This window comes from Schistocerca piceifrons, chromosome 2 (assembly GCF_021461385.2).
Source record: "Schistocerca piceifrons isolate TAMUIC-IGC-003096 chromosome 2, iqSchPice1.1, whole genome shotgun sequence".
Taxonomy (NCBI): Eukaryota; Metazoa; Arthropoda; class Insecta; order Orthoptera; family Acrididae; genus Schistocerca; species Schistocerca piceifrons.
Window position 1 is genome coordinate 596,087,744 of NC_060139.1, and position 12,549 is coordinate 596,100,292.

The 12,549-nt window shown below is 41.3% G+C and overlaps 1 protein-coding gene across 1 annotated transcript in view; it reads left to right on the forward strand.

The window, feature by feature from the left end:
- The window catches only part of LOC124775637 (esterase FE4-like), a 164,768-nt gene that overhangs the window by 39,196 nt on the left and 113,023 nt on the right, over window positions 1-12,549 (forward strand). The window contains exon 4 of the mRNA XM_047250466.1: window positions 4,736-4,870. Within this exon, the coding sequence (XP_047106422.1) occupies window positions 4,736-4,870 (135 nt within the window). The remainder of the gene's footprint in view (window positions 1-4,735; window positions 4,871-12,549) is intronic.

Consider the following 12,549-nt stretch of genomic DNA (forward strand, 5'->3'; position numbering starts at 1 on the left):
GACTGGCCATTGGCCTTCTTCTTCTGTGCAGATGGACATGCATTGCCCGAACTCTTATGGGACTTGGTAAGATTGTCTGCCATAAGTAATGAGCGTAGTGGGCAGGGGCACTACGAATGTAGTGTGTGGACATTAAGTTGGGTATGTGAGACTCATGGGGAGTGTGCAAGGGATAAATCCCTGCAGTTGCACTATCCTCTGTGCCCCCAGTGGCTCAGATGAATAGAGTGTCTGCCATATAAACAGGAGATCCCAGGTTCGAGTACCAGTCAGGGCACACATTTTCAACTGTCCCCGTTGATGTATATCAATTCCCATTGACAGATTAGGGTCTTTATTTAATTATCATTTCATTCTAGAGAGCTGCATGGTCACTGATGGATCTGTTCTTCTGGACATGTCTGAAAGAACATATACCATCTTCATATAGTTAAGGCTAACTGGCCATTGACCTTCTTCTTTGTGCAGATGCACATGTATTGGCCAAACTCTTATGAGACTTGGCAAGATTGTCTGCCACAAGTAATGAGTGTAGTGGGTAGGGGCACTATGAATGTAGTGAGTGGACACTAAGTTGGGAATGTGAGTCTCACAGGGAGTGTGCAAGGGATAAATCGCTGCAGTCGCGCTATCCTCTGTGCCCTTTGTGGCTCAGATGAATAGAGCATCAGCCATGTAAGCAGGAGATCCTGGGTTTGAGTCCCGGTTGGAGCACACATTTTTAACTGTCCCCATTGATGTACAGTATTTACTCGAATCTAAGCCGCACTCGAATCTAAGCCGCACCTGAGAAATGAGACCCGAAATCAAGAAAAAAAAAATTTCCCGAATCTAAGCCGCACCTTAAATTTGAGACTCGAAATTCAAGGGGAGAGAAAAGTTTTAGGCCGCACCTCCAAATCGAAACAAAGTTGGTCCATTGTAATATGAGACACAAATCAGGTCGAATGAATGACGATACAGCTACAGTAGGTTCGAGTCGTAAGCTTAGCTGTTAAGCTTTGCTAGATAGCCATTGTTATGCGTCACGCGCTTCGTCCGTATATATACGAGTACCTTTCCTTTTTCACGTGCTTCGTCTGGTTTGAATTGATTGCTTGTTTTGCTTTGATCTGGTAAGTGCCGTTCTGTTTGTTATAGGTGTTTACGTCACTCTAAGCTGAAAATGCATTACTGTACTGTGTCATGAATTGTTTGTCGCATTCTGATAATGAGTGTTTACGGCCTGTCCCCGCTCGCGGCATGGCTTGTTTTCGTGTGCGCTATCGCCGCTTACAATAAAAAAAGAGAGGAATCGATTCATTAGCAAAACAATGGCAAGAGACTGTTATTTGTTGTTACTTACACTGCTGCTTTCTTTGTCAATGATCAACAAGAACCAAATAATAGACTGCTTTTGATAGGAGACCTTCAGAACTGGAGTTTAGCGAAAATTTTTCTCCGTTTGAAAATCTTTGCAGACGCCTCTTTAGTACATTACATTCTGCACAGAAATTAGAGTCATCTTAGATTTAAAAAGCTAGTCAATTGCCGTGCTCCATTTCTGGCTATATCGCTATTAGGCATAAGAATAATACGAATATAAACATGACATGATATGAATATTCTTCCGCGTTTGCTGTTGTCTCACCCTAGATTCGTAGTTTATTAGGCAGACAGGATTTAAATGAGATAGCAACAAACACGAAAGAATACACGGCAAAATGTTTATATTCGTATTATTCTTATGGCGAAGAGAATACTGTAGTGTTGGCAGAAGAGCCAACACCGTGTTGCTAGAGGAGGCCGAAATGCACGCGTTTAATCTCACGCAGGCTGGCGTGAGGTCTGGAACAGGACAAGTATTTGAGAACTTAGAAAAATGGATGCATTTGGTGTAATACTTAACTTTAATCTATAGTTGGTGTACATCGCTCTTGACGGTACATTAATAACAATCTCAATATAAACTGGTAATGGCGCCTTGCTAGGTCGTAGCAAATGATGTAGCTGAAGGCTATGCTAACTATCCTCTCGGCAAATGAGAGCGTAATTTGTCAGTGAACCATCGCTAGCAAAGTCGGCTGTACAACTGGGGCGAGTGCCAGGAAGTCTCTCTAGACTAGAACTGCCGTGTGGCGGCGCTTGGTCTGCTATCACTGACAGTGGCGACACGCGGGTCCGACGTATACTACCGGACCGCGGCCGATTTAAAGGCTACCACCTAGCAAGTGTGGTGCCTGGCGGTGACACCACAAATACTGTATGTGATTCACAATTCATAAAAGTTCCTATAAGCAACCATCTCTTCTCACAGGTAGGAAAAAATTCAGAACGTAGGGTTGGCCATATTGACAAACATCCCAAACAGTCTTGCCAGTCGGATTTTCGTAGTACATTGAAATGCTGCTACATTCGAAGATGAACAATACGGAATTTGTATTTACTTCGTTGGATAATGTATAAAATGCATGCAGTGGTCGAAACTCGGGGTGGAGAAGAAGGCTCGTCTTTCATCCTTTTTTTTTCTTTTTTTTTTTTTTAATTTGTTTACTGACCCGGAGGTTTTGGCGCTAGTATTTATCTTTGTGCCTGCAAAGCATGCCCATGCAGCGCTACATGCGTATATTCGACGGCAGAAGTCAGTTGTGGCGGCACCTACCAACATTTTTCAGAACTTCCGCTTACTTTGCACTCGATTCTAAGCCACAGGCGGTTTTTTGGATTACAAAAACTGGAAAAAAAGTGCGGCTTGGATTCGAGTAAATACGGTATATCTACACCTGTTGACAGCTTAGGGTCTTCATTTAATTGTGATTTCAAAAGACATTCTGGCCATATGCTAAGGCTGTTAGTGGCACTGAAGTTAGTGCTCAGTTACAAATGGATGAGACATGAACTGAAATCAAGGATTGCAAAGCAAAAGCAGAGATGCTTAACTCCATTTTAAAATATTCTTTTACAAAGGAAAATCAAGGAGAGTTGTCCCAATTTAATCCTCATACTACTGAAAAGATGACTGAAGTAAGTGTTAGTTCCAGTGGTTCTGAGAAACAGCTGAGAAACAACTGAAATAATAAAAATCAAACAAAGTTCCAGGGCCCAATTGAACCCTTATCAGATTCTATATTGAATTTTTGGCTGAGTTAGCCCCTCCTTTAACTATCCCTCAGACAAAAAAAACTGTGCCCAGTTGTCAGAAGAAAGTACAGGTCAAATCCATTTACAAGATTGGTAGTAGAAGTGAAGCACAGAACTGCCATCCAATATTCTTGACAATGATTTCTTATGGAGCCTTAGAACATATTTGTGCTCAAGTATAAATAAGTATCTTGAACAGAATAACCTCCTGCATGCCAACCATCAAGGATTCTGAGAACATCGATCATGTGAAACCCAACTCGCTCTTTTTTCAAATGACAAACTGGAAGCTTGGGATCAAGGCAGTCAAGTAGATGCAATATTTCTTGATTTCCAAAGAGCATTTCACTCTGTACCACATCAGGTAGGGAGAGTGCAGCAAGTTATCTTGGACGGAGAGTACCAACAGATGTAGAAGTAACTTAGGGTGTGCCCGAGGAAGTGCATTGGGACCCTTTGCTTAATAACCTTGCAGACAATATTAATAGTAACCTCAGACTTTTTGTGGATGATGCAGCTGTCTATTATGAAGTACTGTCTGTAAGAAGCTGCATAAAAATTCAGTCAGATCTTGATAAGATTTCAAAGTGGTGCAAAGCTGAGCAACTTGCTTTAAATGCTTGGATATGCGAAATTGTGCACTTCACAAAGTGAAAAAACCAACTATCCTATGACTGCAATATTAATGAGTCAAGGTGGAATCAGTTAGCTCATACTAACACCTGGATATACCACTTTTTAGGAATATGACATGGAATAACCAGATAGACTTGGGTAAAGCAGGTGGCAGACCTCGATTTATTGGTCAGATACTGGGGAAATGAAATCAGTCTCATACCAAATAGGACTAAACAGAGAAGGGTGACACAGATGGTCACAGGTTTGTTTGATCTGTGAGAGTGTGCCACAGAGATGCTAAAGAAACTGTACTGGCAGACTCTTGATGATAGATGTAAACTAGCCTGAGAAAGCCTACTTACAAAGTTTCCAGCTTTAAATGATGACTCTAGGAATATACTGCAACACCCTACCTATCATTCCCATTGGGATTGTGGAGGCTTGATTAGATTAATTACAGCACCTATGGAGGCACTGAAACAATGAGTCTTCCCATGCTCCATGTGTGAATGGAACAGGAAAAACCCTAATAACTGGTACTATGGGCTGTACCCTCTGCCACATAATTCACAATGATTTGTAGACTATAGATGTAGATAATACAAAATAATTTTTATTGATGAAAGACATTTGCAATTGTAGCCTTAACATTGGTTCAACAATTTACTATATGGTGTAGTTTACAACCCAGATGCATTTTATGAAAAAAATTATTATAGTAAATGGAGTATTCAAATTATTATAAAGAAAAAAAAAAGAGCACAGCTCTTGTGTCCTGTATGAAACTCGGTTACTTTTTCTTCTTTGTGTTAAAAAATTAGATTTTGCTGAAGTATTATTATGTACTCATTGGATAGCAGTTAATCCTTGAAAGCTTTCATGATTCATCATTGTGTCTAATTTTTGTTTTGTTTGTTAGAATACCTGATACTGATACAGTTTCATACAACCAATAATTTGAATTCATGATTGTGATCTATGTTTATTGCAAATACAGCCCCCAGTGCCTCTAACCCCGTGGACTGAAAGGAAGGATGCTCTGCAGACACCTGAAAGATGCATACAGTTGGTCTCTACAGACAATATAATGGGATCTGAAGACTGCCTGTATCTGAATATTTTCAGCCCAGAGGTATTTATCTGAGATTCAGTCTCATTATTTCCCATCACAATAAAACTGAAAAGAAGATTACTATGATGACACATGAGCAAAAAGACTGAAGTTAAACAAAATTAAAATGTGACACAGTATTAGTTTTACAGGCAATATGGTGCATAATTTTATAAAAGAGAAAATTGAAATATAACATTAAATTATTGGAGTGTAAATAAGTGAGTCATTCACATAATCAATTTAAAGGCAAGCAATATTTTTCTCAGTTTACCTTAATAAGAAATCTGTGTAACTGTCACACTTAACACCATCTTGTTTCCTCTTTCTAGATGATGAAATATCTTATCTGGTTAAAGAAACAAATATTATTTGCAACAGTATGATCTTTTTCCTTTTTTCTGCATTATGTTACGTATATATTCTTTTATTCTCAATTAATCACTGTTTTTAATAGACCCATGGATTTATATATCATTTCAAAACCTGCAACAACAAATATACACTGGGTCTAATGGGATCCCTATCAGATTTTCTTTTAGCTAAACTATACCGTTAATCCCTCAAACAAAAAAGCTCTGCTCAGTAATACAGCAGGAAGAAAATGCACATTCCATCCATCTTCAAGAAGGGTAGCAGAAGTGATCACAAAACTACTGCCCAGTATCCTTGACATTCATTAATTGTAGAATCTTAGAGCATATTCTGAGCTCAAATATAAGGAGATATCTCAGTCAGAATGACCTCTGTAGCATCTGCCACACATTCCAAAAATGTCTCTCATGCTAACCCCCACTTTACTTTTCTCATATGACATTCCAAAAGAAGGGCAACAGGAATGATCAAAAATTTGTTTTGGAGAGCATCATTACACATTGATACACAAACTATCCCACAAAAGCCTGCCTACAGAGTTTGAAGGACCAGCCATAAATGAGAAATTCTCGATTATACTACGACAATCTGTGTATCATTCCCATAAAGATAATGAAGACATTATTAAGACTAATTATAGAGCACATAGAGGTGTTTGAGCAGTCATTACTCCCATGTTTGATACCAGAATGGAATGCAAAAACCCCTAATAACTAGTACAATGAGACATATCTTCTGTTATGCACATCATGTAGATGTAAATAAACATTGGCATCTAGTTTCCTTATATTAAGTTTAACAACAATATGGAGAAGGCTGATTGATATTTACCATATAGAAGAGGCCTTGGGTTACAGACAGACACAATGAAAAAGACTGCTAAAATATTAAATCTTTTGTACTAAGTCCTTATTCTCCAACAGAATACACTTTCACACAAGCACAAATCACACACTCGCAGCAACTGTCACAAGAGCTAGAGCCTGACTACAACTGCATCTGACAGAGCACAAATTTGCTAGGATGAGTGGTGGGGTAGGAAGGCGGCATGTGATGGGTTGGGGGAGGAATGGCAAAATATGGACATGTGGAAATAATAGTGCCACCTGGTGCAGCATAAAGGGAATTGCTCAAGACATAGTAGGGCTGTTAATGAAGCATTGAGAGGCTGTCATGGGTGGGGTGGGTAGGAGAGGAAAAATGTGAAAGTAGAAAAGGACTTGTAGCTTGTATGTACATTGGTGGAGTAAAAAATGTGTGCAGTGGAGTGGAGGCAGGAAAGAGGACAGGTATGTTGGAGACAGGTGCTAACAAACATGTAGGCAAAGGGGGTGGAGGGGGGAGTGGGGATGGGGTTGTTGAAATGAAGGATAAGTTGTAGGGAGAGTTCCCACGAGTGCAGTTCAGAAAAACTGGAGTTGATAGGAAGAATTCAGATGACATGAGCTGTGAAGCAGCCATTAAATCATTAAAGTGGAGCATGTTATGTTGGACAGCATGTTCAACAACTGGGTGGCTCCAGCTATCCCTTTCCACTGTTTGATGGCAGCCATTCATCCAAAAAGGCAGCTCGTTAGCTGTTATGCTCATGTAGAAAGCAGCACAGTGGTTGCAGCTTAGTTGATAGATCACATGGCTGCTTTCGCAGCTGGCCATGCCTCTGATGGGGTAGGAGATGCCTATGATAAGACTGGAGTACGTAGTAGTGGGAGGATGTATGGGACAGGTGTTGCATCTAGGTATATTGCAGGGATATGACTATAAGGCAAGGAGTTAGGAAAATGTGTGTAGTAGGTACAGGCAAGAATACTGTGCAGGTTTGGTGGGTGGCAGAATACCATTGTGGGAAGGGTGGGGAAGATAGTGGTTAGGACATTTGTCATTTCAGGGCATGATGAAAAGTACTTGAGACCCTGGCATAGACTGTGAGTCTGTTGCTCCAGTCCTGGGTGGTACTGAGTCATGAGAGGAGTGCTCCTTTGTGGCTGGATAGTGGGTATTTTGGGAGGTGGTCAGTGACTGAGAGACAAGGCACAGCAAATCTGTTTCTGGACAAGGTTTGGAGCGTAAATTCAGTCTGTGAAGGCCTCTGTGAGACCATTGGTATACTCAGAAAGTGGTTGTTAATCACTATAGATGTGACCGCCACAGATGGCTATGGTATATGGAAGAGACTTCTTGTTATGGACTGGATGGCAACTGCTCAAGCAGAGGTAGTGTAAAAGGTAGGTTGGTTTGATATGGATGGAAATACTGATGTAGTCAATCTTGAGGTGGAGGTTAATTTTGAGGAAGTTGGCTTATTGGATTGAGGAGAACCAGATGAAGTGAAAGAGGGAGAAGATATTGAGGTTCTGGAGGAATGTGGATAAGGTATACTTACCTTAAATCCCAATCACAAAGATGTCATCAATGAATCTGAATCAGGTGAAGGGTTAGGGATTCTGGGTGGTTAAGAAGGTTTCCATTATATGGTCCATGAATAGGTTGGCATATGATTGTGCCATGTGGGTGCCCATTGTTGTACCATTGATTTTTTTGTAGGTGACCATTCAAAGTAGAAATAATTTGTGGGTGAGGATATAGTTGGTCATGGTGATCAGGAAGGCAATGGTAGGTCTGGAGTCAGTCAGGCATTGTAAAGTGTAGTGTTCAATAGCAACAAGGTCATGGCCACTGGGGATGTCTCAGTAGGAGATGGCATTCATAATGAAAAACAGGACAACAGGGACTGTGGGGAGCCAGTGGAGGAAATAGTTGATGACTTTTATATAAGTGGGTAGGTCATGTGGACAACATAACTGGCCACAATGTGATGTCCTGGATGGTTGAGTTTATGAACTTTAGAAAGCATGTAGAAGGTAGGAGTAGGGGGAATGCTGGGGGTGAGGAGAGAGGTAGATTCAGGAGAGAAGTTTAAAATGCCACCCTTAAATGTGTGAGAGGAAGGAAGCATTTTTATTATCGCTGATGATGAGTGAGAATAAAATATACAGTTTTTATAGTTCTATTTATAATTGGGTAGTGGTAATAGTGAATTCTCAGGCATACCATTGGAGTAACTTAATAGTTTGGGCCTTCACCATTTACAAGTATTAAGACAAATGAAAACTAGAAAATTTCAATCACAGTTAATAAAAGTTCACATAATAACTTAGCTGTTCCATATGATCAGATACTCAACTTCAGTATCCTTGGGGGTTGTTGCTTCAGAAAGTCCCAGTGTTTGACATTGCTGATGTACTAATGTTTTAAATAAAACGCAGAGTTATCACTTTTCCTGTTTTGTATTATGATCGATTAGTATATACATTGATGGTAGATACATTTATCATCTGACAGCCTCTGAAAGAGTGTCACACAAACAGCTTCTGAAAGTCAGTGAAGCAGACCCACTGACTGACTCTCTTTCTGACTGTCTTTGACTACTATATCTTCACTGACTGACATGGCTCATGCACCACTTCCTTTAATGTAAAGCTAAACAGTTGAATGCATTGTTAAATGTAAGATTTACAAAATAAAAATTAAAATTGAGTATATGATTTCTGTTACTTATGTGGCGGTTATCGACTGCAAAAGTTGACCGCCTCATCTTTGAGAATGAACTTCTTTGAAAACTGTTGATCTTAGTGTGTTCTGTACACTGGATTCGAGTGGATGTGTTTGTACAGACATGATCAAAATAAAGTTAATTACTTATAAACGAGTGAATACTTAATGTTGGGTTTGATATTATCATACGTAACATCTCAATCTCCACACTGGTGACCCTGACGCTCATGAACACAGCTTATGACACTAGAAATGTGTACTGGAACATCGCCATGGACAAACAATGCAGCAACCCTTTGTCGGATTTCTACATCCATCGACTTCGCATCATGCTGCATCTGGATGCAGTGTACAGGAAGTGTAATTAGTGTGTAAATCGTGCTTTTTGGTAACTTTCGTCACCTTCTCACATATCGACAATGTGACCGAGGTGCACACATTGTACGTCGAAACCCACTCAATGCATCAGTAATTTCACTTCCGGACAGTGCAGTGCTCCTTTGCCGATTAATTTGGACTATTTTAACTTGCTTTTGTGTAATGAATTAATTTTGTGCAGTGCTTCAACATCGGACAATCATGCCAAACAGTGGACTGCAACAAAGGGGGACTATGTTGCAAATCCCAGTTTGCACGAACTCTGAACTACGGCTAAATCGTGTGCCTCGTTGAATTCACAGGAACAATTTCATCAAGGACATCCTACCGATCAACAACAATGCACCAATTACACCAACGATAATGCCGGCTGTTTCTCAGTGCAACATTGGACGTGCCATGCCTGCCTCTACACAGCACCCGAGCCGCACCGACTCTGCTCGACCGCTACTGACAGCGACGTCACGGCTGCCACCTGCTGGCTCACTGACCTTGACCCAGTCAAAACAAACAGCTGTCTGATGTACGATCCTGCCACAGCTACCGCACCCGTATCTTGTCAACAACTTGCCGACACTATGCACGCTTACCACCTGGCCGTTCACTACTCGATCGCACCCGCAACTTGTTCACCCACCCCAGAAGACGATTTCAGCCGTATCAATGCTTCATACAGCAGTGAACATGTTCTCACTCCACCACTGCCGAGTACTGAGTTTCACATTCGTGATCGCACACACGATCACTTCTACTCGAACTGTTACATCAATACTGTGCCGCCGACCTTGTCTTGTACGCCAGGTTACCCTTTGATAGAGACAGATTCTGATTTCGACCCCATCTTACTCAGTGATACACAGCAGACTGCTTCATGACATACATTTTCACCTGAACAACTGCAACAGCTACGTGAGCAAATTGCGACATAAGAACTTGTCGGTACAAGATCAGTTACACATGCTGCAGCCGACACCGACTGAGCACGACATGCAACGAGATGGTCCTGTCATTGTTCCGCCTGCGACTGCTGATGATCCTTTGCCATTACTGCCAGCTACAACTAATACCCTGACAATCACGCTACATGGATCTGTGTCCCAGATGACACAACTGTCATTATCACGCTGCCTCAAGTGGAAATTCTACGTTACTGATGTAATACAAGCAACTTATTTACGCCGCTGCCACCTTTCCTTGGTAGTTCCAGACACTTCGTTTCAGTACCACGGCATAACCAGCCATATTCCAGTGCCGCTTGCTTTGCCGCCCTCTTCACTACCTCCGCAATGTACGACCAACACATCTGCCATTTCTGCTTCGACGAGTGAGCATCTTTCCGCTCCGACACACGACCGTGCAGCTGTTTTGTGTGAGCAGCTTGCAGCCTAATGACTTGATCACAGCGCCGACAGCAACAGCACGCACGCAGCTCCAGTTCCATCGAACTGTGTTGCCTCTCTGCCATGGACCAGTATTACATATGCTGATTCGACTTCTTCACGTTCACATTACGTCTTATCGCCTTCCTGCTCCGTCCTTGGTTTTGCCGACTACCTCTGCCTTCCACCGCCTCTCGCCATCACCATGCCTCATGCACAGGGCTCACGGCCACGCCCCCAACCTTCGATCACGGCTGTTTTGCAGATCAAAACACCAACACTGTCAACTCCGCTTGGAACATCCTGCCATCTAGTGCTGTAACACACTCACTGTCCACGGACTCTGAGGTGATGCTTCCGTCTACACTGAAGTCATCCTCCACCAAGGTCAGTCATGTGCAGCTTGCTGTTTTCTCCCCTGCTGTGACATCAAGTGCCTCTATAACTCCATCATTAGCGCGAGTGTTGCTCATCCAACATCTCTTACACAACCTGTTAAGCCACAGCATGCTTGCTCCTTTATGTCATACGGCCTATAACAAACTGTTACCAGACACATTGCACTTACTGTGAATCTTGCTGGCAAATACTTTGGCAATACATCGCATCGCAACTTTGATGCACTCCGCACCTTTGATTGGATCAAAACCGCACTGCGCTGCACGGCCTCAGCATGATGATGTTCTCCCGACCAACACGCCGCCGCCTTCTGCTTCCACCGTGCCATCAGCAGCATGGCACGGTCAACCTGTGGACGCCTTCCATGCCTCCTTCCCTCCACTGGTCGTGCCTACCAAGACATCGAGAAACGGTCCGATCGTGCCTCGCACTAGTGCCTACCACAACATGATCGGTCACGGGCACCTGTGCCATCAGCTGGCCGGGTGTACACACGCCTCTCATCATCCTTACAGTGCTCCACACTACCGGTGGGGGCTCTGTGGTGGTTATTGACTGCAAGAGTCGGCTGCCTCATCTTTGAGAATGAACTTCTTTGAAAACTGTTGATCTCAGTGTGTTCCGAACTCTGTATTTGAGGGGATGTGTTTGTACCGACATGATCAAAATAAAGTTAATTCATTATAATCGAGCGAATACTTAATGTTGGGTTCGATATTACCATACGTAACATCTCAATCCCCACACTTACATAAAAAAAAATGGGCCACATATTGCCCTACATGTTCTGATATGCAGCTTGGAAGAGTTTGCTTAATTTAATATACATTTTCAAAGAGTTCTACAGTACAACAATTTAAATTACAATTTAATCAAGATTAGCAAAATACAACTGTTTCTATGTGAGGCATGCCCCCCCCCCCCCCCCGCCCCCCCCCCCCCCACTACTTACATTCTGTGGAACTAACTATATTCCAAAGAGTTTACAAAGCAAAAGAGTTTATAAACTTTCTCTTCACCAGGAGAATCATCACCAAGATATAACATTATTTTATAACTGAGTCTGAAAATAAATTTAACAATTAGCATTAGATTGTGAAATTAATAATACGAATTTTAAGTACGCCACAAATTTGATATTTTCAATTAGTCGTAATAGAAGAGTAATTTTAAGTGTTAGTACATATCAATTGTAACACATTAATTTCTTTTTTATACATTTTAGCTTGAAATATAATACATTTTATACAAAATCATATGAATTCTTTTAGGGAAACAGCTGAGGTAATTTTAAGCTATGCAAGAATCGATAGTACACATGGTATTGGTTATCTCTATAAAAAAAGATAATGTTAGAGGAGGATGATTCATTACAATGTTCAGTTTTAAAAAGACACAACATATTTAGTTCTGCACATCTGTGGGTACTACACTAACAATAAGTGTACATGACAAGGAAATAATAATTATGGTGAAAACTCCAAATTTTTTAGGTGTCCATATTGATGAGAATTTCAATGGGAAAAATGCAATTTGGAACTCTTAAAATAACTTAGATCAACCACATTTGCAATTAAAATCATTGCAAATCCAAAGAAGAGATAAATCAGTATG